Consider the following 27,349-nt stretch of genomic DNA (forward strand, 5'->3'; position numbering starts at 1 on the left):
GGCAGTCTCGGTTGTCATCAACTACAGAGAAATAATGTTATTTCTTACGGTGCTGCAAAGTTAATTATCTGTAGTGATGACTGTGTGTCTCAGATAGCTCAGGAGCTGCCCAGCATGCAGATGCTCATCTAGAGCCAACAAACTCTGGGACCTGTCACCAATAGATTTAGTAACAAATCTAATCATTTGCCCAGTTCTAGATCGGTCTTCTGGTGCAAAGATCCCCAGTCTGCCTGCAGGTATTTCCAAGACTTAATGGAAAAAAAGACACATTTTAAAATGTGACAGCTTAGTCTCTGCCTGGGAGTGCTGCATATGATACTAAAGCATAAACTTTTTTGCATTTCCCTTGAATACAGCAAAATAAATGCTACTGTTCAGGATGAAGAGACAAAGTAAGAAACTCATTATTTAAGAACATTGCAACATAGGACCTGTTGCACAGTGACAGCTGTTTCTGACATAAAGATAATCCTGGTAATCTGAAATGGGTCCTAAACTAATTGAAAACACCAGAAATAAAACATCTGAGATACTTGCCAGTCAGCTGCCAGCTCTGCAAGCAAATACAGATGAGGGGAATTTTCTTTTATGTAGAAGCGTATGTTTATATACTTGGTTTTTGCAGAAGCTTTTCTTTCCATATTTACAGATAATCCCGTGGGAGGTAAAAATCCGGCACCAGATATTCTTTCAGCACCGTGGATTAAGTTACAGCCCATCACATCACAGTATACGTTGTGCCAGTCTAAGAAGTTATTTCCAGAGGAACAATTATTAATAGAACTCTGAAAAACATGTGGGACCCAATCTGGTGGGATGTTGGGGGAAAAAAAATGGGCAGGATCAGACCCTTATAGGCACCAGGAACTCCTTCTGTTTAAGGATTTCTTTTTACCAATTTGGAATGTTTCATTAAGTGACACACTGACACAGTGTTGCTACGACAACCTGCGAGAGTCACCCCGGCACAGGCAAAAATGCTCAAAACCTTCCATTATTTCCCTGCACTCAAATAGCAATGTATTTTAGACAAAAAAAAAAAAAGTAAATAAAAAGGAAAAAGAAAGAAAGAAAGAAAGAAAAAAATCTTTGCAAGGAGCAGGAAGCATATACATACATTAATGATGCATCAGAGCAGAGAATAGCCAGACAGCTGCTGCCTTGGTGGTCCATCCAATACATTTTTAATGGAGGAACAATGGAATTAAAAGCAAATGCAGAACAGGTTTTTGAAGGGAGAAAAAAAAAAAAAAAAAAGAGCCAGTTAGCACTCTGTAGAGCTGTGTCCACGGTATTCTGCATAACTGTATGTCAGTTATTTGGACTTTTAATATGCCAGTAATTTCTGTATTCCCAGAAAACCCATAGGAATTCATTTTTCTTTATAGCAATCTCTGGCAGTTATCACCCTTTAGACATTGCCAACACCATGCAAGCAGTTAACTTAAACCTAAGTACTTCTGCAGGAGGCTTTATCTTATCACAGCAGTCATTTCTTCACATATTGTGCTGATTTGATTATATTTTTATTACATGTATTTAAAGGCATCTAGCTCCTAACCTGTTAAAACGGAATACATTTTTTCCTCTCTGAAATAATGTATTCCAAGGGAGAATTTTTCAGAAGTGCAACTGAAAATCTACTCTGCTTAAAAGTCATTTTGATGATTGCTGTGGGTTTCCTTTTTCAGTGACACCTCCTTTGGGAGTTAAGACATCTCTATGCTGAAGTGGCATTTTTTTTCCACAAAGGTCACAGACGTAATGCTCTTCTAATTCTATGTAAAATAGTTAAGGCTTGCTCCCTTTGGAGTAAAATTAACCCTGTTGTTGGGCTTTCTTTCTTCAACCACTGCATTCAAACAAGTGGGCTGAAAGATCCATCTTCTCCGTAGTGAGAAAAGACAAGCTGCTTTCCCTCCTTGCTGACTGTGTGGGCGAGAGAAGACTAAACACAGGCGAAGGGATGAAGAATGGCATGGTGGCAAGAGACTTCTGCTTTTTCCTTCCCTCCTGCCAGGTAATCTACCAGCATTCCCAGACTTTGAGTGTTTGTCCTGAACTCCAGCAAAGCATTCCTCGTGAAATATGCAGAGCAGTGCTGGCTTGCAGTGTTTTCCTTAAGGCAACTATCACTTTTAACCATGCCATGGTTAAGTGTGTTAGTCATGAATAGTTTTCCCAAACTTAACTTACTGAGTTAGTCAAGTGGGAGAGACAGCCTGACACTTAGTTATAGTCCCGGAGTGAAAGCCAGAGGGGAAAATTCCAGTTACATTGGTGTATCATGGAACTTGTCTCACTGCCTTAAGCAACCTGTATACGAACAACAGCAATGACAGCAGACTGCACACAGTGTACGGGACCTATCTTGTGTTATTCTCATCCAGCAACTGAGAATTCCTGTAAAGAACTGATGTGTCACAGCCCTGCAGCTCCCTGGGTCAGATTCCTTACACTTCATAGCTATCCAGCATAGTGTTCTCAAACATAAGCCAATTCACATTAATAGAACTCTTTCATGTGATCCAGGGAGAAAGGGGATCCATACACCAGCTAGGAGTGAAGGAGTGCAGAAGGTTATAAAAATCAGGGGTACTCTGAGTGGTATATTTTCATTTTTAGTCTAGAGGAAAATTGGTAAGTAATTTCTTCTTAGTTCTTTAAATTTAAAAATGTCTAGACTCAGAACAGTTTGCTAATTATATTTTAGACGTTACCAAAAGGCAAAGGGAGTGTCTTATAAGTAAAAGAAACTTTTCTGCTTACCGGAAAAAAAAAAAAAAACAGAGGCTCCTTTGAGGTTCTATAGTTTCATGATCTCTTGTATAACTTGTTTTACAATCCACATAACCTAGAAAGTAGTCTACAGGATGATGTCTATTTAATCGGTATCTTTCTAAGACCAACAGACTGATATAAGTATGCATGTCCTAAAATAGATATTTTAAAAACATGTTACAACATTACAGACTGTAATAGCTATTTGCAAATGCTGGAGTTTTTAAATATGGCTCTCTTCCACTGTTGCTCTTTTTTCAGAAATAGTTCTAAGGATTTGTTTCAGAAAGGATTGCTTGTTGATTTTAAGTTGCCGTGTAACGACAAGAATGTGTTTCATACTCAGAATTTCAGAGATAAAATTAGCTGGCTAGTCACTAGAAAGAGTATGCGGATGTATGACCATGTTCTGAAGTGAGAACTGGCCATCCTATGTTGTCCTTTCATAATAAAGTTTGCTTCAGGCTGTAAAACACCTCACTGAATAGGCAGAATATTACCTCTGGTGACCCGACCCTTTTATAGATCTAGAGGTAGCCGAAGTCACTTCTAGTCTTTCCTACTAAGAGAATCAAGCAGATTAAAAGAACGCTTTGCTAATTTGATATTAACAAGAACTTGATCATAACACTATTATTTTGAACATTAATGACATTATATTAAAAAATATGTTGCCAATATGTAAGACCACAGCAACTTGAATTATTTCTGCATTTTTCTGATGACTACGGTTTATATTGCCAGGGTTCGGGTATGTTTTGGAAACTCTTTTTCAAGTAATCCGTCTTTAAAAAGATAGGTTTATCTTCAGGCAGAAACTAAGGATCATACTGACAGACACAGAACAGCAATGACAGACAGGCTCCTTGTAGGTATTTCCTACAAAATCTGATCTTATCTACTAAATAGGGTGCTTAAAGCTTGAATTTATTTCTCACAGCTGATAATTATCAAGCTGATAATTACCTAGAAGCAGATCTTTTTTCTTTTACACACCCCAAGAGATGGGTTAACAACCTGCTATACAGTTCAGGAAAAAAAAATACATTCCTTCATGTAAAAACGTTATTATTACCGATTCAGGGATGAATTGACTGGATGTTAATACATACCTCCATAAATATTATTGTAAAGGGATCTGGGGAATGAGAAAGGTAGAATGGCTTGTACTTGGCCAGAAAAGTCAGATGAGCCTATGGGTGGAAAAGCTAAGCCTCGCTGGCTTCGTTTCCCTGCCTTCTACATCTGCACCTGCATCCACATTTACACCTGTGCATTTTTCCATCTTTAAGACAGAGATCTGTGACAATGACAGGGCTGGCTACCCTGCTCTACAGAGATCAGCAATCAGTTTGCACGTGCTCCAGAATTATCTAGTTAGTATTTTTCATCAAGCCTTTTGACAATCCCAGAGCAAGCTGTGGAAAGAAACTTAAAGCAACCTCATCCAGGAAAAAAGTCTTACCTGGTCTGCTGTGCCATAGCTTGGTCAGTTATCAGTAAGCAACTTGTCAGTGACCAGATGTGTTTGAATTGTCACATGGGCACAGGTTTGTGGGACAGGTTAAAAGGACACCTGTCAAACAACCTACTGAAAAGAAAATACAATGAATGCCCCCAGTTCCAGCTGCGTACTTTGTACTCACAGATATGCCCGAAGACTGTTTCCCCCTAATAAAAAAGTCACATATTGTAAATTGCTTATTAATTATTTTGTGAGGCATGATACAAAACAAGCAGAACAGAAATAGAATGGGAAGCAATAGTTTGGAGGCCTTCCAGAGCTCAGGGATGGTAGAAGGAAGCAGGAGACTTCTCTGTGGAGGTTCAGATTGTGAAATCAGCTCCAGACTGTGGTAGGGTCTCTGTGGTCACTTGCAACTTCTATTCATCTGGATGGCAGGAAGGAGGAAAGTATTTTTGAAGAATATTGAGGATATTCCTCTTGTCGCCTGAGGCTTTCTTTAAAATCCTCTTATCTCTCTAATCTTTTATGACATTTTTTGATAACGGGGGGCCTGTAGTATTGAGCATCTTTTAATCAGAGCTGTGCTGCTTCTTTCCACAAAGAAAGTCAAACTAAGCTTTCATACTAACGTCTGACCTTTTGTCTGAAAAGACAGGCCTTCACTCTGGGAGTGGCAGGAGCCACTACCCAACCTAAAGAAAACTTTCACATCAGCTTTTGTGCTTTCTGATGCCAGTGGAACAACATTTACAGAAGCCCCTCAACTCCGTAACAAGACTGAAGAGAGTAAACATTTATCCTACATCTACGATCTGAGCTTAAACCTAACTGAAGAGCTTAAATTCAATTACTTGATACTACGTTCAATTGCACAATTAGTGGTTTGAAGAGTTACATTGCTGATAACCAGTATGAAAGATTTTAGTTTTTATTTTTTCTTGACATAATTCTTTTTAACTACTGGTTTCTAAATATGGCATGGTGAAACAAAGTTTGATTTATTTTTTGTATGTTATTTTTCATTAGAAACTCTTGAGTACAGGGTACTGTGAAAATATGTCAGTTCATCAGCACACATACAGAATATACAAGGCTCAGCAAGTTTGACAAAATACTGAAGTATATATTCTTGCCAAAGTAAATTTGTCATAAAATGCTAGTTAGGACTTGACAGACTCATTTACTTCTCTGGTTTCACAGTAAGCATATGATCCAACTAGCGCTCTTGGTTCTTGGGCAAACCCAAGACTCAGCCAACTCTGAATCCTTGCAAATGGATTAGGATGTATTTGTTTGCTTCGTGTCCGAAGCAGCAGTGTGCTGTCGGGAACTGTATAGGACTCCTAGCAGTAAATGCTGTCTATATAAATAAAGGTAAGAATGATTTAATTTGTTACCTAGATGAAATCTGCATTTCTGAATATAAGTAACCAGAAAAGATTCTCTGATTCATGGCAAGCTGACTGGGTGTATAAACACTTTTTCTTGCTGCCAAAACAACAAAGTGTTTTGGTAGAAATAATTCTCTTGTGTATGAACAGTCCCCATATTTGCAACAGAGATATTTTAGAAAGAAACACGACCAATGTAATTGTGATTAAGAAAACAGGACCATGTGATAATCTCCTTAGTGATAATGAAGGAAAACAAGAAACTTTAGGAGTGCACCAGCATAACACTACAGCTGTTTGTGCAGAATAGATCTGACCGAGGAAGTGATCAAATTAGACCAAGTGACGTGCATTTGCTAGGGAGTTCTTTGGGATAGATAGTTTAATAGCATTTTCTCCCATTTCCAAAACAGGTTTCCTCTCTAAGACCCGGAAAAAAAAAGGGGAGGATGTGTGTGTGAAGGAGATATACTCTCCCTTAGCCCTATTTTCTATGACTCTATGAACTGTTAGCCAAATAACACCACCTCCATGAACTTAAGGTTCAATGTCCAGTTTTTGCTCACCCTCCAAAAGAGGCAGAGATATGTCTAGGTCTTCTGGAGCACAAACAATCCTTGATGTTAACAATATTTGACATTGTAAGCAACACAACATCTTGTTGAAGCCAGAAGCACAAAGACTGCTGCAGGAAGGGAAGAAAAAGTACAAAAAAGCAACTCATGAGTAACAAAATCCTAGTTTTTATAGCACAGCTTAATAAATCTCCAGTTGTGGACCTTGCACGCCTAGATTTTAAACAGCTCCATTTTGTTTTTTCACATGGTATAGATTGTGAATTCCTTAACACTTGATGGAAATATGTGTGGGATGTATTAGACATAGCTGTCATTCACTTTTGTTACTATTGTCCTAGTATAATGTGAGCTGTTGTCCTATTTTTCATCTTCCCAGAAGTTTTGATTAGCCTATAATGACTTGGTTTTTATATTTCTCTGAGTCTGTCTGTATTACATATACAACATATTGAATTGAAACTAGAGTAATTATTACTAGCTGTTGGAATAAGCTACTTGCTTATTGTCTGTTGCTCACAGTTTCCATGCCACTGTAAACTGAAAATTGCACTTAACTGCTTTCTTTATGGGAAAGAGCTGCTTTTAGCCACAAATTTGGAGCATTGCACAATTTTATGGAACCCATATGAAAATCTCTGCATGCTGCAAGGGGGCAGGATGTTTAAATTCATGGTCTACCTAAGGTATTTTTTTCTTCAGTTTCTCTGGTGGACTCTTAATTCATTACACTGTTTACACCAAAAGGTGATGTGTTTCAGGAGCATTGAGCATGAACATTATTTCACTAAGGATGACATTCTTGCGTTCTAATAAACTAGCCTTTCCATTTCTTAGTTGTTACACATGTCATACTTAGTCCCTGCATTATTCCAGTGTGGAAACCATGGCACTACTAAACCATTTCTATTGGTAAAGAGATTTCAAAAATTTCAGAAATTGAGCTTAAGCTTTTTGCATTAACATATCCCACAGTCTCAACATACCTTTCTGTGGCAAGTTCTCTCCTTACCTCTGAAGTTTGAAGAGGTTTGGGTCAGCCTACAGGCTATCCCACTTTTTAGGGAAGAATACTATTCCATTCTAGATGTACAGAACTACACCAAGTAACCCATACGAGTTTGCTCACACACACAAAAAAATCACATCTCGGTACCAGAACATACAACCTTGATTCACTTTACGGTTTTAACTACAGAAGGTGGTATTGTATGACCTCCAGTCTTAGATGGCCTTTAAACTGGACGAACACTGTAGGCCTTATTTTGTGCTAACTGTGCTGACTTGAAATTGGGTTACTATCCAACTTTTTGGGTACTAGTGACTGATTCTGTCATGGTTTCATGTTAGGACTAGAAGTTTTGTATTTTTTCATTCAGTAATATCTACAAGTGTTTTGTGATGACTTAAAAACAATTGCACCTGGGAGACAAAAGCCTGTGGCATCTGTGAACTCGCAGATAGCATCAGCCTAGGCATCATTTTGAGTATTAGCTCCTGCTCTAACAGAAAGTATGTTTTTGCCAGCAAGGCAGGGACATGCAGTAAAAAAAGGCAACTGGGTCTTTAGTATCTAGAAGAGACGGTCCTAAGGTTTGCATAAACACATAGTATTTGTATCTGAAAGACGAAATCTTGAAAAATCTGTCATGCTACACAACTCGAGTGCTGCTTTTCATGTTGCAATGGTCTCTTCTGCCATCATTTGAGATATTGTCACTGACTCGTGATTTTGCACCCCAGTGAATTACCATTTTCACTTTTGAGTCCACATCCAAATACAAATCCAGCCACTGGATTGCAGTGACAGTGCTGTGTAGTAAGGTTATAGACATCTTAGGTGCAGCTGGAGGAAAACTAGTCCAATGTTGCTTGTTTCCATTCACTTTATTACTTTTTGTTATTTTCTCAGGAAAGAACAGCTCAATGACGGTTAGTAGATAAATAGATAAATAGTAGATAAATAGAAACCAACTGCAGAATCAAATTTCATCTGTTCATCTGTCAAGTTCCATCAGTCATAATGACCAAAACCAAAATAACTACAGCTGATGTTCAAAAAACATAATTAGATTTTGGTGTTAAAATCTTCTTGAGATAAAATGGGGAACTGACATCTTGAATGAGGCTGTTTCCAGATGCAGAAAACCAATATTGCAGATGATTTCTAAAGATTTCCTTCCCAATTTTTTAATCATCATTACAATCCCTGCTTTTAAATGTAAATATAGTGCCTAGTTCTGTATAACAATATTTTGTGAGCCTAGTGTCCAGGGAACCTTCTCCAAATCAAAACCAAGATTGGGTTAAAATACTGCAAAGCCTGTGCCCAAAGTATTTACTGACAATAAAGACGGAAAAATACACCTGAAAATTAAGAGTGAACTTCTGAAACTGGATATTGTTTATATTAGTGGAAAATGATAACATGAATATAAATAGTGTAGACGCAGCAGGACAAGGCAATATGTTATATGAGTTTAAACCTGTCGTTAGGAGTAGCTGATTAGGTTTATGTCTGTCAGAAGGATGAAGGCTTGTGCCATCTGTAACAACAGTGAGCAGCTTAGTTAACTTTATATCACCAAGCCTCGTGGATTGCTAGCACCACTTCCCATCAACATGGCATTAGATCATCTTTTAAAAAAGACACTACCACAAGAGCAAACATCAAGAGCTCCAAGTTAGAGTAAGTGCATTTCACGTACCAACCATTGTCACCAGATCATCATAAGAACTCCAGGGACTGTCTTTAACTGACCTCTTTACCTTGTTTTGCAAGCCTGCTTAGATGAGTCGAAGGAGTCAAGGGGAAAAATCAGTTTATGATTGACATTCACCGTAAGCATTTGCTTATTACATTCATTTTAAACATTTCGTTACAACAGTGATGGAACAGTGGTAATGACAGTAAGGAAAGAGTCTCATTATTAAGCAATTATTATCCTTAACATGTAAAAATTATTTTAGCCTTGCTGCTTTTCTTTCCTTCTGTATTTGTGACGTCTTTAACAATGCCTCTGTGGTTCTGAGGACTGAACAGTAGCCCCAGTTTTCTGCTTAGTCCACAATTACACAATATATTAATGGCCTAATCACTCAACCTTTCTGTGCCTCGGTTTCCACCTTTGTAAAATGTTGGCAGTGTTAATCCTGCTTTGTAAATCAGAGAAGATCTTGCATAAGTAGTCCTACCTACCTGGAAGCATTGTGCTTATTTAATGTAACCATTTTCCTGGCAAAGAAAGTTGGCAAGACACAACCAACTTCATTTCAAAGTAAATATTTTTTTCAGCCACCTTCAGCATCGTTGTAAACAACGACTCTGGCCTTATGAACACTATCGTGACTACAAAATTCAATTGAATACAATTTCAGAGGTTGGTGACTCAGTTCCCAGAGTCAGTCCTGCCATGATCTGGTACACTTGATTGGACCAGAAGCCTTGCTCGGTCTGAAACCAACCCCAAGACTTGCTATTAACAAACTATCTTGACATACCAGTCTCCTGAGAGACTTATTTTCATAGCCTGCCCTCACTGCTGATAAAACAGCACATCAGGAGTGAGAATATTATTCATTGCTAAATATTAAGTTGCTGAGCTTATAACCTAATTTATTCGGTGATCAAACAACTATCATGAGACAATGAAAAGCAACTTCAAGCTAAATGGTCTTTGACATGATGAAGGATATAACCTCTGCAGGATATATGCATTTATATATGCATAGTGTATAATATATACATGTGTGCATATGCATGTGCGCATGTGTATACATGATTGTTTCGTGTATTAGGCCAGCACAAAAGATCAATGCACATCTGCTGCTGCCCAAACCCCAAGGAAAGGCTCTGAGGACTGGGGGCTGTGTAGAAGCCCAAGGAGGAGCTCTCCTCTCCTGTGACATTCGTGTGGGTGTGAAGGGTGTGCTAACACAAGGCCCAGGGATCAGCTGCGTCCTGCCAGTTCTGCCGTGTCAACACACACCTCAGGCCAAGAAAGCAGGAGATGAAATACTGCTGCCATCCACAATTCGGGACAGACAGTTGCTGACAGCTGGTTAAAGCTCCACGGCTAAAAGAGAACCAGAAGGAAGGAATCTCTCACCTCCTGAGCAGCTTTACGGCCTGCCTCCGCCTCTCTGCCATTCTCCTCAGATAGCAGAAAGCGTTTTCTGAGGAGGCATTTTTAATGAGGAGGCAATTTTAATTTTTAATGCCTCCTCTCTGCCCTTCTCCTCAGATAGCAGAAAGCCAGACCTCGCAACACCTCTTTGCTCTCCCTTGTATTTCCACTGAGTCTCTTGGCCAAAGGGAGGAGAAAAACAGGAATGCGTGGACAGAGGAAACAGGTGAACTCTTCAGAGGGGACAGCCAGAAACATAGTTTGAAGGAGGAGGAATCTGAAAAGAGGCAAGAAGTAACTCACTTTGTGATGTGTTCTTCCCATGCGTTACATGTGTTAAACCAACTGGTCCCCGCCTTGTTTACATCTCCTTTCTGCCTCAACATTACGTGGATTTTTGTCTCTCCGAGTGGTGTCCCACCATCCCCAGCGCCGTGACTGGGCACCTCAGCAGGCTGACCAGCAGAGTCAGCAGGTTCCAGAAATCCACCCTTCACCTCAGATCTCCCAACAGTCCTTCCAGAACTTGTCCCAAGTCAGAGTAATGATCTTTGAACCTTGTCTTTGAGGTTTAGGAACAGGCATCCTTTACTTCTAGTGGGTGGCTGTGTGCTTTTAGAGCATGAAAGCACACGTGCACTCTGCCAAGTTAGCTATGGACCTGAATTACACGGTCTCATAATTGACGTCTCATAACACATTATGGGTGAGATACTTTTCATCAATCATAATTAGCTGTTTATAAAAGGCAGGAAGTAATAACAAGGAAATCATGTGCAGTCCTGTGCAATGATAGGCACAGGCTGACCAGGTGAGCTATGTAGGGCAGCCTACCCCACAGCTTGCAAACCCTGTCAGCTGGTTGTGGCATCGGGAACTTGGCTACCACGTCTTTACCCACCTCTCCAGAGCCACTGGAAATGGATGGTTAGCGAGGCCGTGCCACTGTGCAGAGCTGCCTGTCTCTTCTGGACCCACTGCCTTGAGTGCTGCATATGGAATCTGGTGGAAAAATGCTGGTAGAGACACGGTTTGGAAAGAGAAGTGCTCCAAAATCTAGATGTTTTTGGACTCATGTGCATTGCCAAATACTTGTGCGCGGTCCTATAGGCAAGTTCTGGTTCTCTTTGGGGGAAGAACAGCAAAATGCCATTTTACAAGTCTCAGTCTAGCTCAGCTTTTTGTTGCCAAACAGCAGCATGATTTTTTAGCAGATCCAGCTGCTGATGTTGCTCAGCAGCATCTTCCCTTTTACTTTTAAATATTTTAATGTACTTTTAAATCATTACATGTTCACTAGTTGTAATGATCAGATTATGATTTATCTCCCAGATCTTGATGTTTGCTCTGCCAGAATTTGAGAAAACAAGGCTGAAGGACTACTGTAGGTCAGTCATTCTTGCTGATCTCTACGATATTATTGTACTATGCAGGAAACACAAATTATTTTGCGTTAGTTAAGGTCAGAGAAGAGTGAAATTCTGAACACTCCCCCTTTCTTTTCTCTTACCTACAAGAACATCAGTGCATAACTTTATGCTCAGTGCTTCAGCAGAGCTTTCAGTGCTTAGTGTGTCTTTTCAACACGTGCAAGTAAGAAACATAAAAATTTTATCTTGTTTTGGCAGTATTTCTACCATAAAGTAAAATGATCCCAAATGAAATTGTCTCATATAAATACTTTAGGTAGCATGTATTCTATTTATAAAAGCTAATGTAGCATGTGGTTGGTAAGTGTAACAAATATTGTGTATACTAGCATTAAATTTAATCATTCACGACAAACTATTTGGATCTTACTGAAATGCCTGATTCATTAACCACACACATAGCTTACCTTTAAATCTGATCTGTGTTTTCTCCTAGTTTGTCTTCCAGTCCGCCCGGGTTAGATCCTCTTTTGATCAAGAAAGGCCAATCTTTGTGGATGAGCTTGAGTTCCCTCCAGGAAGAGGCGTGGATGAAGAATCACAGTAAAGCAGCCCCATGTGAGTACCTCTTCTCCCACTAGCTCTACCATAAAATCAAAGAGAGTAAATTGAGACATCAGAGGATGAGGAGTGCTCTCACAGTTAGGGGTTTACACAAAGTGATTTGACTTCATACTGGTGCAGAGCAGATGAGCAGCACTGCAAGGGAACAACTTGCAGTGAATAAGTATTGCTTGGCACAGTTGGGATAGGGCCTGAGAAGTGAGAGTGGGTCAGAAAACTGACCAGGTCAAAGCCCTCTTCTCTGTCCAAGACCAAATATATAATGTCAGTGTTCTCTGACAGAGTTGCTCTGGGTCCAGAGATCAGAGAGCACAGTTGCTGCCTGTTAGCATGCATGTCGCTCCCTCATGACTCATGGTTCTGGCAGTAGTGCAGCTGTCTGCGTGGCTTTGCAAACCTTACACAAGGTTAGCCCAACAGGGGGATTCTCTTTTGCATGTGTGTTGATATAAAATACAAATATAGAATCAGAAATCACGATCAACTACCAAAAGGTCATTTTCCCCTAAGCGTGTGCCAGACTGTTGTTTTGCAAGGCAGCTTCCTCACTTTCACTTTGTGGCATTTTCTTGCCTTAGCTTTGGAAATGGAAAAGCACCAAATATGAGCTCAGTTTCTGCTATGAGGAAACAATCCAGCTAGCAGAAGTGAGGATATATTATCAGGCTTGTGTTTTCCTGAGCTCCCACAGGATCTTCATTCTTAAATTCATGGCAGAGAGCCTAAGCAAAAATGTTTCATAATTTGTTGTCTATAGACAACGAATTTTACAGTTGCCGTATTTTGTTTTCTAAGGAAGAGCATACTAAAACTTTGATTTGATGAACTTCAGCTTTTCCGGACCATGAAGTAGGATGGAGAGACCAGAGAAGGGGAGATGTGACAGCCACTTTCACATATTTTAGTTTCTGAGCTTCACTATAGACCTTGACTTTTTCATCTTGAACTCTTAGAGGTATAGCACAGATTTATTTGATGTCTTGTATTACCCACATGCCACCAAACACATTCATATGTACCTTAACATAAAACCTGGAAAAGCTCAGAGAATACAAATTATTTCTGATCTGTGGAATTCTTTATCAGTAGCAGTGGCCTGAGGAGGTGCAATAATGCTGGGGGCTCGGATTGCTGAATGACCAACTTCATACAAAATGAAAGCTTGTAAAGGCAGGGCTACTCATGTCGTCCCTGGCCTTGCAGCTGTTCATTGCATGCCTAACGCTAATGCTCTCAAGCCAGATGTTTGTAGACCAAGACTTTGTGGAGTAGAGAACAACCACAGGAATATCACCACCCAGCACATAAGCTGCCATATGAAATTCCTGCTTCTATTTCATGTAAATAGGAATTTGACGTGCTAGACTCAGTAATGCTGCCGTGCAGCTCTTCAAGGTGCAGTAAACCCACAGTTTCCTTTGCTGTGTAGCACCAGCGAGCACCACTGGTGAGTACAGAAACTCGTTAATCCCTTGGAGTTACCACTAATGATACTCTATCTTTTGTTATCAGCTGTCTCTCTGAGCACCCCTTTGTGGAAGCATTGCTTGAGCAGACAATGAACATTAATAACAGCAATTAGCTCACTCATAAACCAGTACTTCTTGCAACATCACATTTCAAAGAGTTTTTGTCATGTCTCCACCCTTCAGGACGATTAAATGGGAAATGATTTCAGCGTAACTTGAACACGAATGTCAACATTTGTTAACAGATATTTCTGAGTGCTTTCAACAGTACTAAGAGAAAATGAAGGGCAAACTTAAACACACAAATGAGATGGAAAACAAAGTGCAGAGTAGCTATTCCCCCCAATACTAATTTTCCCTTGACAACATGCATAACCTCACCGTGTTGTTGATACGGTTTCACTGAACAATTTTTGTGGTGCAGGAAGCACTGGCTGTACCGTAGGCCAAGAGACACCAGAAGTGAAATCTGTTTTGACCAAGGCCCATTTTCTCCAGGCTTAATTTTGTGCAAAAACATTAGTGGAGAATTTATGAAATGCAGAGCCACGGCAGCCTCCCAGGAGCAGGGGGAGGCCGGGTGGAGGAGGTATAACTTGTTTTCTTTTTTGCCTGGGGTGGAGGCAAGTTGGTTGTTGAGCAGGTTATGAAGGTGGGTCCCTGAAAGAAAGCCTACAGTTCATGTCAGTCTGGGGAGAAGTAGGAGGAAAATAAGGTGAAAACGTGTGAGGTGAAGATGGAAGGAATGGTTTGAAGACGTGCTCTAAAAGCGTCAGTGTATCCCACGCTGCCAGATAAATGCCAGAATGTAAGTGTAAAGTTAAACATTCTCGCTCTTTCTCTCATTTTCAGGAAAACGGTGGTTTTACTGTCCGTGTACAAAATTTTCTATAGGCTGATGACCAATTTGCTACTAGTGAGCAGTTTTGAGATATGTAGTGCTAAAATAATTTTAGTAATGACATGTAAATTGTAAAAGATAGTATGGAAAGATGAGAAAGATTATCTTTAGGTTAACCCATGCTTATTTAATGAATAGATTTTTAGCATGTTTATAATGTTTATTTGAAATTCCATACATATGATAAAGTGCATGTGTTTTACAACCTAAGTAATATTTGTGCATTGAGAAAATGTTTTAGAAACAATGTATGTAAAAAAGATTAAAATTGCATTGTAATCGGAAGAAATATCTCAGTTGCTCAGCAGCGTAATTCACTCATTATTATCGCCTATTTCATTATTAGAGAATCTATAAATACTTTATTCCCTCCTTATGACTTTTGTCTCATTATTAAGAAAATGGTAATGCGACAATTATGTGACAGTTGTGAAATTTCATGCTCTAAACAAGGAAAAGAGTAAGTAGACATGATGAGGATGAGACATGTATGTTAGTGGAAATTTGTGATAGCTAGCACTTTTGGGGTGTTTTTGTACTTTTATATTTTAATGCCCGTACATTTAAATAAAAAACAATAAGTCATTAATGTATTTTTGTATTTTAATGTATTTGCGTTTTCAAGTGTTTTGTTTTCAGTTTTACAAATTCAGTCTCTATTTGCAGTTGCTGTTCTTAACAGTCAGTATTGCTGAGTCGGTGCAGAAGCCTTGAAAACATGCACTGAAGTAAATTCACTCTAAAATAAGCAGAGCAACTTTATATCGTATGCTGTCTAATCCATTCAAGAACTTGACAAACTTTACAAAATTGTAGAATTTGCATTTTGTGTCATTGATATACCAGACCACACCCCAATTAGCCATAACTCCATAAGGACTTGGAGAGTGCCACTGGTTCCCCAGCTCATGTTATTCCTGCAAGTGCTCGTGAGGGGATAGTTGTGAGAGCTCTCAGTTTCCTGTTGTTTTCACATCACGTCTGTGGGAGCAGAAAAGGAGCAGGGAAAGGCAAAGCTTGTTAGATCAGTGGCACGGAAATGCCAGTATATTCTCTCGTAGGGAAATGTGTGGCTGTTGAAGGAAGCATATTGTTACAGGGAAGTTATTTCTCTCCTGTGCATTGTAACCTTAGTTAGCTGCTCAAACTGCATACGAGACTGTTTTGTCATAACAATAGATACGTAAAATATTATAATCTTAACCTGCTGCCTTGGAACATTTCACGGGGCTGCACCTGAAGAGGTTTCTGCATGCACAGCACTCCCCGATCAAGTACCTTGTGCTTGGGGAATAGCCACTTTGAAAACATTACATATGGTCTTAAAGTTGGTTCCAGTACTATTTCAAAACGGTAGAGGACTTGGCAGTTGTGTTAGCAGATAAAAGCTAGTGCTGCTAATTAATCACTAAAAGTGCAGTCCTGGGCCCAGGGATTTCAACAGGAGCAAGTTCAAGCACCAATATATCCCCTGAAGACACTCAAGTTTAAACAGAGCATAGTTTATAAGCACAACACCAAACTTCTCTCTCTCTCCAAGCCTCCTGTGAAGAAAAATAGTCTTTCAAGTTTAAAAAAAAGAGTGGTGCAGTAACGCGTAACAGCATTCCTTAAAAGCTTATATGGTTTCCTTGGCTAATAAAGTGCAATCTTTCTTTTACAGCCTGACTTTAATGGAGGTTTTCTTGACATGTGCCACAGACCAATCTCACAAAAAAAAAATGAAGAGAGAGTGTGTGTAATTTTCACCTATCCAGTAATACAATAAATACAGTGAATTTAAATGCCTGAGCTCCAAAATGAAATGTGTAGAACAAGAAGTAGACGTCTACAACTGAATCTCTATCGTGTACATTTCCCATTGAATTGCCTCGTGAAAAAAATACAGAAATGAGTGGTGCCTGGGGAGGCACTAATTCCAGAGCTGCTGGCTACAGCTCTAATGCTTGGTGGATTTTTTTAAATTAAATAATTAGAACTGAACTAGTATAAAACCAATAATAATTAAGGCAGGCAGATCCGGTCGAGTGTAAAGAAAATGTGTTCCACAACATAAAATTATAAGCAGGATATTGCTTAAGAAAAACAGAGTGTAACTACAATAACAAGGACAAAAATCCATTTACTCTTTCTTAAAGCTGAGTGCATAAATGGAAAATAGTTTCTGTTACAGAAACAGCCGGGTTTAATGTTGTGCTTCTAGACAGAGAGAGCATGCAGCTCCGTCCAGGATCTCCAAGAGAAATAAAAGAATTTAAAAAGTGGTTTGAATATGGTTAAAACAATAAGGTTTTCTTATGGGCTGTCCATCCAAAGTAACTCTGGCAAGGAAAATGCCGTTCTGCTCAAATGACATGGGATAATCCAGAAGCAGAGTAACGAAGCTGAGTTGTGAGGAGTGGCTGTCCTAGTGCTAGCAGAGCTAGTGTAGGAGAGGCAGCAGGGAGAGATTACCAAAGAAAAGCCCCAAGAGCTATTTTCCCCTAATCTATGACTTGAAATCATTGCAAAACTGAATGTCAGGAGAGGCAGTTGACAGGTTGACCAAGATGACATTCCTCCAAAATTCAGAGCTTTTTTATTTTATTTAATTTTTTGATGGAAGACTTAGAAAATTTCATTTTTTTTTTCTAGTGATCTTTCTTTAATTGCTGTGTGACACTGGACGTCAGCACCAAAATGGGCAATGAGAACAGTAGTGCAGAAAATCAGGTGAGTGTGACTGTGATTGCCTTGCCCTTCCCTACTGCCCGAGAGCAAACGTTACAGAAATCTGTCCATGGGCCATTTGCCTCACATTCATCTTCTGCTCCCAGTTACACTTGTATTTAATTGTCGTTAATGGTAATTGAGGGCAACTTTTGTTTGTTTATTTGTTAATGTGGCAATGATAATGCCGCATGGCATTGAGGCACCATGTGGGTGGCTGCTCCCTGGGGAATCAGAGCTGTGGGGAGCGCCGTGGGTGGGCCAGGGCTGTCCTGTCCCACCTCCCAGCCAGGAGCAGGGCAGTGAAACAGCCCTAGAAATTGGGCACCTCCGTAGGGACAGGGGTGAGCCAAGAGGGGTCCTGGATTTCAGCCCATGGGTCAGCTTGGCTCAGCGGGCACATGGCAGGGCAGGGATGGGCTGGAATGGGGGCCGGGGGGAGGGAATGGGCAGGGGGGAAAGGGCCTGGGGGGCCAGGCCGTGTCTCTGGGTGCTCCCGAGGCCCTGACACACGGTAGCTTCTCCCTGTTCAAAAATGACCTTGCAATGTACATGTGCTGACCCAGGAATTCACACCCCCGTTAGGAGAAGGGTGCTTCGCTAATGCGTGTTGCTGCTTGGTGATTTCTTTTTGGATTGCTGAAATGAAGGGAACCCATATGCTATGGCTAGCTGTGTACAGTTAAATTAGACATTACTATGTTGATCTAGGTTTGAATAAAAGTTGTGATTTGTTTATTTTGACAATTAAAATACCAGAACGTGTTTCATCCTCTCTTCATCCATATGTTATAGTAGATGGCAAAACACATTAGGGCTCATTTTGCCTCCACTTCAGCCCTGAGCAAATCTGCTGTACCTTGTGCATTGCACAGTGGGCCCTCTGAAAGGAATCAGTATTAAAAGTTAGCCAATTTTTTTCTTCAAGTTGTTTCTAAAAGAGCAATCTGCTATAATTGTTGGTTGTTCTGGCCAAGTTGTATTGTCACCACAAGATTTGGCCCCAGCTTTTTTTAGTGGTCAGGAACAGGAGAATGTGTTCATTCCTACGACTAATGAGAATTTCTCCTCCAATGTATACACCTTTCACTTAGGAAGTTTCTGAAAGCCAGATATATATCTTCAGGAGTCCTCCTGACACCAAGAAGCCTGTACTTAAACATTATTAAATTTGTTAAGAAATTTAATAAAAAGCTCTTCTTTTTTAATAAGGAAAGAAAGCTTCTGGTCTCCTTTTCAGACAAGCAAATGCTAGAAAATCAAATTACTTAAAAAGTCACTATTAACAGAGAAATAAATAGAAATAGCAATAACAGTTAAAAGCCACTTAATCTGCTGAACAGCCCTTGAAATGTATTCCTTAATGAATAGTCAAGCTTCATCTAGTCAATAGAATTTTTAAATACATTTATTTTCAGTCAGACGTCCCCAGTGCAAATAAAGTCATCCTTATGCCGCCCAGCCAAGGAACGCAGCAGGTAGTGGATGACGAAAACTGCTTTGCATGGTTTGCATTTCAAAATGTTAGCATCAGGCTTGGCTGTTCTTTTTCTTCTGCATCGGCTTTTGGCTTTTGGTTTTTTGACACTAACTGCAAATTTGCAAGGCAGCTACATTTAAGTTTTCAGCAAGTTGTAAAAAAAAAATCTGGTTTCTTTTAACTTTCCTCTTTGGTAGCAATCTATGCTTTAGAAAAACAACCTGCCTTTAACCCTCTTTGCATGCTGGCTTTCCTCTGCACTCTCACACAATTAAAACAGAGCAGTGGATGTTGTTGTTACAGTCAGTACCATTTGACAGGAGTTGTTGTTTCTGTTTGTGTTTTTATCAGGGAACACCATTGCCCAGTTCCAGCTCTCAGCTGAGTCGTTTGGGAGCTGTGCACATGGTTTGCATTAAAGATGGGAGAGTCCGTGCTAAGTTTAGACTCATTTTATAAGAGGGAAGGTCTGTGGAATAAATATGCTACTATGAAGAGCATAGTGGGCACTTACAGGAAAATAAATACCCAGTCTGTCTTGTAGAGACCATCCTCTGAGGAAAATATAATGTAAATTTAGTAGAAATTATTAAAGATAGTAAATCAAATGAGGCAGGGGCCAGCAGTATATTTAACACGGTGATTTCACATACACTAACCGTGCTGTTTTGCTCTAGCAGTGCACAGAGTCTGAACTGCTGAGAGATTTGAGGCTTGTGCCCTGCCCTATTGGCATGACAAAGCTTGCTTCCAAACACGGGCCTGCCAGTGGCAAGGCACGTTGGGCTTATGCTGAATTACATGTAAATTATATTTAAGATGCATTCTTTTTGAAAAGCAAAACTCCACGTGAAGAGAAATGTGTTTAAATTGAAAAAGAAACAATCTAGAAGAACAGAGATCCAGACTTTATCAGGGAAAATAGATTGAATTAAAGGAATACCTCTTTAATGGGAAGCTATGAGAGGAATTATTGTTTCTGGAGCTCTACAAGATCTCAGCTGTTGCGCTGCCCATCTGACACATATTTCTTCATCCACCCAAACACACTGGCCAATATAGAGGAATGGCAAAGCTCAAGCTTTTCCCTGAATTTTCTGGAAAACCAAATGTTCAAAAATCATCCGCACAACCATAATAAGGCTTACAGTTTCACAGAGGGGAAGTTTCACTTATAAAAGAAACCAAGCTGACTAGGACCGACAAAACTATCTGCTATTTAAAAAGTTGGGCAACACAAAACTTCCTAAAACTAGAATGAGCTAGATTTTCTAATATGCAGTGATTTTAACGGAGGTTTTCAATTCTTGCCCCTCAGAGTTGTGAGGAGGAGAGCCGTCGTCTTCCACAGCCTTTCTCACAAAAAGCCAGAGCTACCAAGTGATTGTAAAGCTCTTTGATGGTGCAAACTGCTGCTGCTTAAGTGAACTCCTAGCAGCAAGTATTTCACCCCAGAGTGGGAGAGGGAATTTCAAAGTCACTTACCACAGAAGTTATTTCTATCTCTTTTGCTTTATCCTTTCTTCTCCCTTGTTTTCTGAATAAGGGAAGAGCCAGACAAAGCTAGTTACTTCACTTCTATGTTGTTCAGTTCTCTTCGCACATAAATCCTGATGTGTCGTTATCTTTTTTGTTCTTGCTTGTTTTTCACTGTGAAATGTGTGAGATGGGCAACACATGCATACTTGCTGGAGGGGCCATCATTTCTGAAGAGTCTATTTGTTTGTCTGAAGCGTCACGCTGTGTTCCTGCTCGGGTTTCTCCATTTAATTGTTGTGAACAAATCCGACTGCTCCCTGTTCTGCAGTTAATATTCTCCATTATTGCTTTTTCCATATTTCAATACATTTAAGCCTATGGGTCCACTTAATTGGTGGGGTTCTACTTTCAGATCCCAGCACTACGGGGATTAGCAAAGAACACACTGGGCACGCCACCAGCTTCCCAGCTTCAGTCCCCATTCCCACGGAAGATAACTGGGCAAATCCCTCTGAGCTCTGGAGCTCATACTGTGTGTTTACATACTTCTTGGATGGTGCAATAACATCTGGATACATTCCATTGCTTATTTTCAATTGGCAACAAAAACGCATTCCCAATTTTCTGCATAATAATTTTGTGCCTGTAGCACTTTAATGAGGGACACGGTCACCCTGCATGCAACTCACCTCTTTTACTGTCTACGCTATCATTTTCTATCACTTCTCCTTCCATTTCATCCATTGCACATCAGGAGTGTGCAAGCCAGCAAAACTGCTCCACATCCTTTGAGTCAACATCTGTCTGCAGCTGAGTGGCGCTGGCAGTGGGTGTTACTGGTACCTACATAGCTCCCGTTTACGTGCTGTCACCGTGGTCATTGATGCTTGCTTCCAATGATAACTGCTGCTGGTCCCGTATTCTATGGCAAGTAATACCAACTATTTGTCTGAATTCACACACACACACAAAAAAAAATCTGTTTTAAGAGAATAAAATCCATATATGCAAGTACTGTGAATTCTGGGACATTTCTCACTTTAGTGAATAATTATTATACTTCTTCACATCTTCCCTTTGAATGAAGGAGGGGAAATAAAAGAAGAATGAAGATTCAAAGTTGTGACAGGGTTCTTAATTTGAAAGCGTAGTTAAAAGGTGGTTGGAAGACTGGTCTTAAAGGTAGTTGGAAGACTTTCCTTCCCTTCTGAATTAATGGTTAAAGCTTTCTTCACATCTTTAAAGCCAACACCATTTCTAATGGGGAATGTATATTTACAGGTACAGATGAAAAGGAAAAAAACATATATTTGTAAAAACCTCTATTGCTATTAACTACATTTCTCTATTTGGAAATTATGTGAGAATGTTGGACCTACATTTTTCACATCTGTGGATGGTTAGAAATAACTGGGCCAGCAAACACTATCAGATGGTGAGGACAGCAGAGTTTAGATCTGAACTTGGAGAGGATTTTCCTAATATTACTTCATATAAATCTGACTGCATCTTCTGAAATATTTTATTTGTAGGTTGCTAAGAATTACTCAGAAAGCTATTCTAGTTAAAATTGTACTGAATTTGAATTACAAATATTGTGCTGAAGACTTTTTTCCTGAGATCATCAGCTTTATGCCCTCTCTTCCTTGCTGTATTAATACACCCGTCATCCTTAAGAACAGAACCTGGATGTTCATCAGGCCTTCATCCACCTGTCAGCAACGAGACAAAGGAAAATAAAAAGCTGCAGGAAGGCTAATGATGTTACAAGGATAGCTCTGACTTTTTCTTTGCCTACTGAACTTCAATTACATAAGCAAATGGAAAGATTAGGTTAACAAGAACCGTGAAGCTAGTGATACAGCTAAGCTTCATCCAGCCCAGCACAGGCTCATGGTATGCACATTCAAACAGACTAAAGCTTAAACACAGCAGCAAGTTGTTGAGGAGACGCTTAGGTTGACATTACAAGGATCTGAAGATAAACAATTTAGTACCCTCAGTGGATTGGAAAGGTCACAAGCCTGAGCAGTGAAACCTGAAGGTCTGAATTGCTTTTGCTGTAGCCCAGAGGACGTGTATTCTGTAAAGCATGCTAAACCAAGGATCAGATGGTGACCATGTATGTATATATGCAACGGTGTTTATTTTTATGGTTGCAACTAAAGTCATTTCAGTAGGTCTGGATTTATTTCTCAGGAGGAAAAGTAACTCTTTTTGGCTAAGAAAAGGTCACAGGTACCTACAATTGAAGGTTGTAACCAAATTTTTTAAATACTGTTGTTACTGTATCGCACTTTGCTTGCATGTTGAATTTGTAAGAAGCAGCTTAAAGGACACCTCCAGCAAATGCCAACTTTTGCGTTCCTGTCACTTTGAGGATTTTAATTAGAAAAGGCATAAACATAAAATACTGCTCATGAGAGAGAAAAATAAAACAAGACAAAAACAACAGCAAAATACAACATTACTGATTAAAAATAAATAAATAAATAAACTACCGTAGTTGTAAAATTCTATATGGAACCTCCCATAAGGAGACTGCATCTGATCGTAACTACACCCAACTAATTAAGTAGTCATGATGTTTGGCCTTCTGTCAGCTTAAGGACAAACCCAAGTGGTCATGATGCTCATCCCCCTCTGTAAACTGTTTTGCCCCAGCCACTCTCAATACTGGGCAGGCGCTGAATAACGCAGATTGCTGCACGGGGTGTTTATCAAAATCAGAATCTGGCTCCCTTGTGATGTGACAAGACCGAGGTCTAGCGCGATCCTTCAGGTCTTAAATGTCATATGGAGTGCAAGCTTGGCCCAAGGTGTCAGTTACCTATTTCTTCCTGTCCCATGATCAGTAATCTGCTGATTTGATTGAAAAGGTCTGGTTGTTAAAGCAGTATGCATTCATTGTCTAATTTTGTTCAGTTTCTCCAGACTGTTGAGAATTAAACATTGAAAAATCTAACTACTACTCAGTAACTGTACTGGCAGAATAGTCATCAAAAAAAAAAAAAAAAAAAAAAAAAAAGAATGAAAAGTGAAAAACCTGCTTTAAAAATTGCAACAGCCATATTAAGAATACCTCCCAGCCACGAGACCTCTAAACTTTGTTTAGAAAAATTTCACCTGATTTTTTTTTCTGTTCCCTTTTCTGACATAGGCATGGATATTCGCATTTCATTGATTTTTAGTAGGTGGCAGGGCGTTAGACTAATTCAGGAGCTCTTACATTAGCTTGGTTGTTTTAAGAATCGCAGCAAGTTATTTTCCGACATCTCAGTTCCATTTTTCAGAAATGGATTTAGTGCCGAAGTGCAATAAAATAAGGAGGAACGGGCTATCACCGAAGGCTTTCCATGCACAACTCTCCGCTACCTTTCTCTGCAGCCAAGTCCTGCAGCGAAATAAGCGATCGCTGCAGAACATGGCACCGAGAGCTCTCCAAGGACCGCCACGTGCACGCTTTGCTGCTTGGTGGTTGCCTGCAGAGGCACACGGGTGCGAGGCTTGGCAGAGGGGGAGTGTGCCCTGCCAGCCTTAACAGGGACCGTGTGTTCGTCCTGCCCATCGGCCGCCGCGGTGGCTGTTCCTGGAAGACAGGGATGGGTGCGTGGGGCCGACCTTCGCCCCACGTCCTGCTGCTGCCGCTCCCCTGTCCCTGGCAAGGATGTGGGCGGTTGGAGCCAGGAAGCACGGGGGAAATAAGAGGTGAACGTGCTCAGAGTGGAGGACGGGGAGAAAAGTAAAAGGTGAGTTCTGGTTTATCGATTGGGACGGGTAAGGGCTTGTTCCGGCTTCTCCCCTTCCATAAATGCAGGAGGTTACAGGGAGTGGAAACTTCTCGGAGCTCCTCGGGGATTGCTCCCAGCTGCAGGCAGAGCCGTGGCACCGGCGCCTGCTGTAAAAGGAGGTGTGTGCGGTGGCACCAGGAGGGTGCGAGGGGAAGCTGCTGTGTTGGGGGAAAGGGAGAAATCAAAGGATGTTCGCTTGTTTGGAGCGCCAGTGCTGGGTTTTAACAGCAGGGCCCTCCTGTGCTTTGTGAGCCAGAGCCGAGCCAATTCTTGAGACACCAACGGTTTTGCCAAGCGGGCAGCGGGGTGCTGAGTGAGCAGGATCCCTGCAGCAGGACGGGAATCCCCCCCTGGGGCAGCAGCCCGAGCCCGAGTACTGCCCTGTGTGTAATCCTTGCGGCTGCGGTGGTAACGGGGCTCTCCCTGGTAAAGGAAAACCAGAAAACCAAACCACTCGTAGGCGCCTGCTCCAAGCCATCAGGACAGTTAAATGATCCTGGAGGTTTGCTGCGTGCTCCTACAGAGGCCAATGCTTGTGGCAGGGCTTAATGCAAATAATTGCGCTGCGTGGTTCAGGAGAAACGGTTTTATTCATTTAAATAGTGCTGGCGTAAAGGAAAAAAGAGTGGGTTGGTTAGTGTGCCTCCTGTTGTGGGTATACTGTCTGTGACCAGCTTGTTTGTTTGTTGTTTTGTTGTTGTTTCTTTTTTTCTTTTTTTTTTTTTAATTATGATAGGCAAAAAACTGCTGAGAACCTCTGCATTCTGACTTCTAATTATTTCATTAAGTCTTTCAATTATTTTTTTTTATAATCTCAGAATCCTCTGGAAAAAAGGAGCATGCAACATTTGAACCAAGTACAGAGTGAATTTAGCTGCGAGCTTCTGTACTAGATCACTTCAGAGGTTGTGTGTGTTGCAACATCAAAAGTAATTTATTTAACATCAGCTTTCTGATGATACTTTTGAACAAAATATAGTCTTTTTAATTGTTTCCACAGACGTTCATTAAAAATAAAAAAGCACGCTCTGCAAAGCTAGTTCAGCTCCTGATTTGCATAACTAGCTTCAATTTGAAAAACTTGATAGAGAAATGGAATTATGTTTTTCTGCTGGCTGGCACAGATTCACAGAACATGTTTTTTTTTGTGTTGATTAAATAGTAAATTAAATGTAGAAGACCAGTAAGATTTATTGCATATTATTGTTAAAATCCTCCTTTGAGCTTCCCTTGCAAATACCATTTCCAGGCTGCGTGCGCTCTGACCTGGCTAGGTAAGAGGACAACTTTGCTTCTTGGTTGCTCCAAAAAAAGAAAGAAGTAAAGAGGGTGTCAGCGAGTCCTTGCTGCTCCAACAGGAGCTGTGTTGCAAATACTGTTTTAATGTATGTCACATTTGGTCATGCCAGGAACTCGAGCAAGGATCAGATCTCTCCGTGACCCATTACGGTTGTTTAGGGCTAGCTGGGAGAACGATAAGTCGTTAAACAGGAGATCCCTGAAAGCCTAACACTAGTAAAATAATAATAATAATAAAAAAAGCCCCTCACCCCAGCAGTCTGTGCAAAATGTTAAATGTAGTCTGCAGAACAGTGCATTTCATTGTCTCCTTTGTTGTGGCCGTGCTCCTTGCCTTGGCAACCTGCCCCTCCCATGGCGTCGTTCTTTTAATATTAACGCTTGGCGTTACAGCTGAGAAAAGTGATTGGGACATAGCACTTCTGGGTTTTAGTGGCGGACTTGGCAGTGCTAGGCTAATGGTTGGACTTGATGACCTTAGAGGTCTTTTCCAACATAAACGATTCAGTGATTCTGGTTCTGTAAGACGGAAGCATCCTATTTTCGGTGAGAGGAGGTACCCAGGTACAGCAGGAACTTAAATGCCTATACTACACAGTAAACTTGAGAATTACGGAGACGAATAGTGAAATCAAGCAGTCTTGTACCAAAACGATTCTGGCCCTGGAGTCAGGTGTGAAGTGTGTGACCCAGGCAGCCGATGCCAAAACAGCCCGACTCCTGGTGGTGGTTACAAACTGCCCCGCTGTAAGCACACCTCCTGTTCGTTAGGCAGCAACGTGCGTTGGGTGTACTGCATGAGAGGGTGCTGAGCAGCATTTCTCTCTAATAGCCCGAGTCCACATTGCTGGTCAGGTTGTCGTGGGGCTCCTGGGGCTCCAGGCTCTGGGCAACAAGCTGGAGATGGCTGCGTGGAGCTGTGCTTGAGAGATTTGCGTGCAGGAGGCATCCCGACCACGCCGCGGCTCCAGGAATGGGATGACTGCAGGTCAGTGGGACAGGAGACTGTAACCTAAAGCAGCCCTCTGAGTTCAGTGACTGACCTCCTGGAAGAGAGGGTAATTAGAAGCACCGTGTAGGCACTAAGACTGCGGTAGGTTAATGACTTAATTCTTTGCTGCGCTACTTTCTGCTGTGGAAGATGACACAGGCTTCAGAAGAAGGAGACGAAACATTCAGCCCTTCCTCTTCTGAGAAGAGCTGTGGGCTACTCCTCCTGCCTAGCGCCCAGATCAGTCGAAGAAAAACCAGGATGATGGTGGTAGAGAGGCAGGAAAATAAAGAACTAGTTCTCGCTGCTCTCGCCAACTGCTGGAGGCGTCCAGACAAATTTGTAAATTGCTCTAATTTCTTGGGGTTCTTCGTGTGGTTCTCCCTGCCCTGCTGGGGAAGGAAATGCACTCATTTCTGTCTGCAGCTGGCCTGGAAATTATACTTCATCGCGCTGCGGTTTTGAGGCAGTCATCCGTGACCACCTCCCAGCTGAGCGCCGTGCTGCGCTAGCACCAAGCCCTTCACTAGGAGCGTGGCCCCGAGGCTGCCTGGTGTGGCCTGGGGGGACCTTACAGCCCATCGCCCCATTTTTGTCCTGACCCCATGCTCGGAAGTCTGGCCGTGCGTGGTGTCCGGCCCTGCCAGCTGAGGGAGCTCCTCTGCTGGCAGGGCAGGAATCTCTGCCCTCGGCTCGCTGCGGTCCCTAAAGCGATGCTAAAAAATGAGAGGGGAGGGCTGTGGGCTGCGGGGATGGTGCTGGTGGTTGGTGACTGGTCCACGGACATGCATATGGCCCCAGAAATTGCCATTTCAGTTGTTTTTATATTTTTTTCTTTCTTTCTGATAATTAATAATGCATTTTTTCACAGTTTGTTCTCTCTGCACGCAA

At 41.1% G+C, this 27,349-nt stretch overlaps 1 protein-coding gene across 4 annotated transcripts in view; it reads left to right on the top strand.

Moving 5' to 3' along the window:
- The first annotated feature begins 12,216 nt into the window (after positions 1-12,216).
- TACC2 (transforming acidic coiled-coil containing protein 2) overlaps positions 12,217-27,349 on the top strand; it is a 121,913-nt gene continuing 106,780 nt past the window's right edge. For 2 of the 4 annotated variants that reach the window (XM_040564432.1, XM_040564433.1), the window contains exons 1-3: positions 14,463-14,616; positions 17,344-17,421; positions 18,837-18,896. In XM_040564432.1, the coding sequence (XP_040420366.1) occupies positions 17,389-17,421; positions 18,837-18,896 (93 nt within the window). In that variant the 5' untranslated portion in view covers positions 14,463-14,616; positions 17,344-17,388. Of the gene's footprint in view, positions 12,334-14,462; positions 14,617-17,343; positions 17,422-18,836; positions 18,897-27,349 lie in introns of those variants that run through there. The other 2 variants (XM_040564429.1, XM_040564427.1) reach the window with 2 other exon arrangements.

The sequence above is a fragment of the Cygnus olor genome, chromosome 7, assembly GCF_009769625.2.
Source record: "Cygnus olor isolate bCygOlo1 chromosome 7, bCygOlo1.pri.v2, whole genome shotgun sequence".
Taxonomy (NCBI): domain Eukaryota; kingdom Metazoa; phylum Chordata; class Aves; order Anseriformes; family Anatidae; genus Cygnus; species Cygnus olor.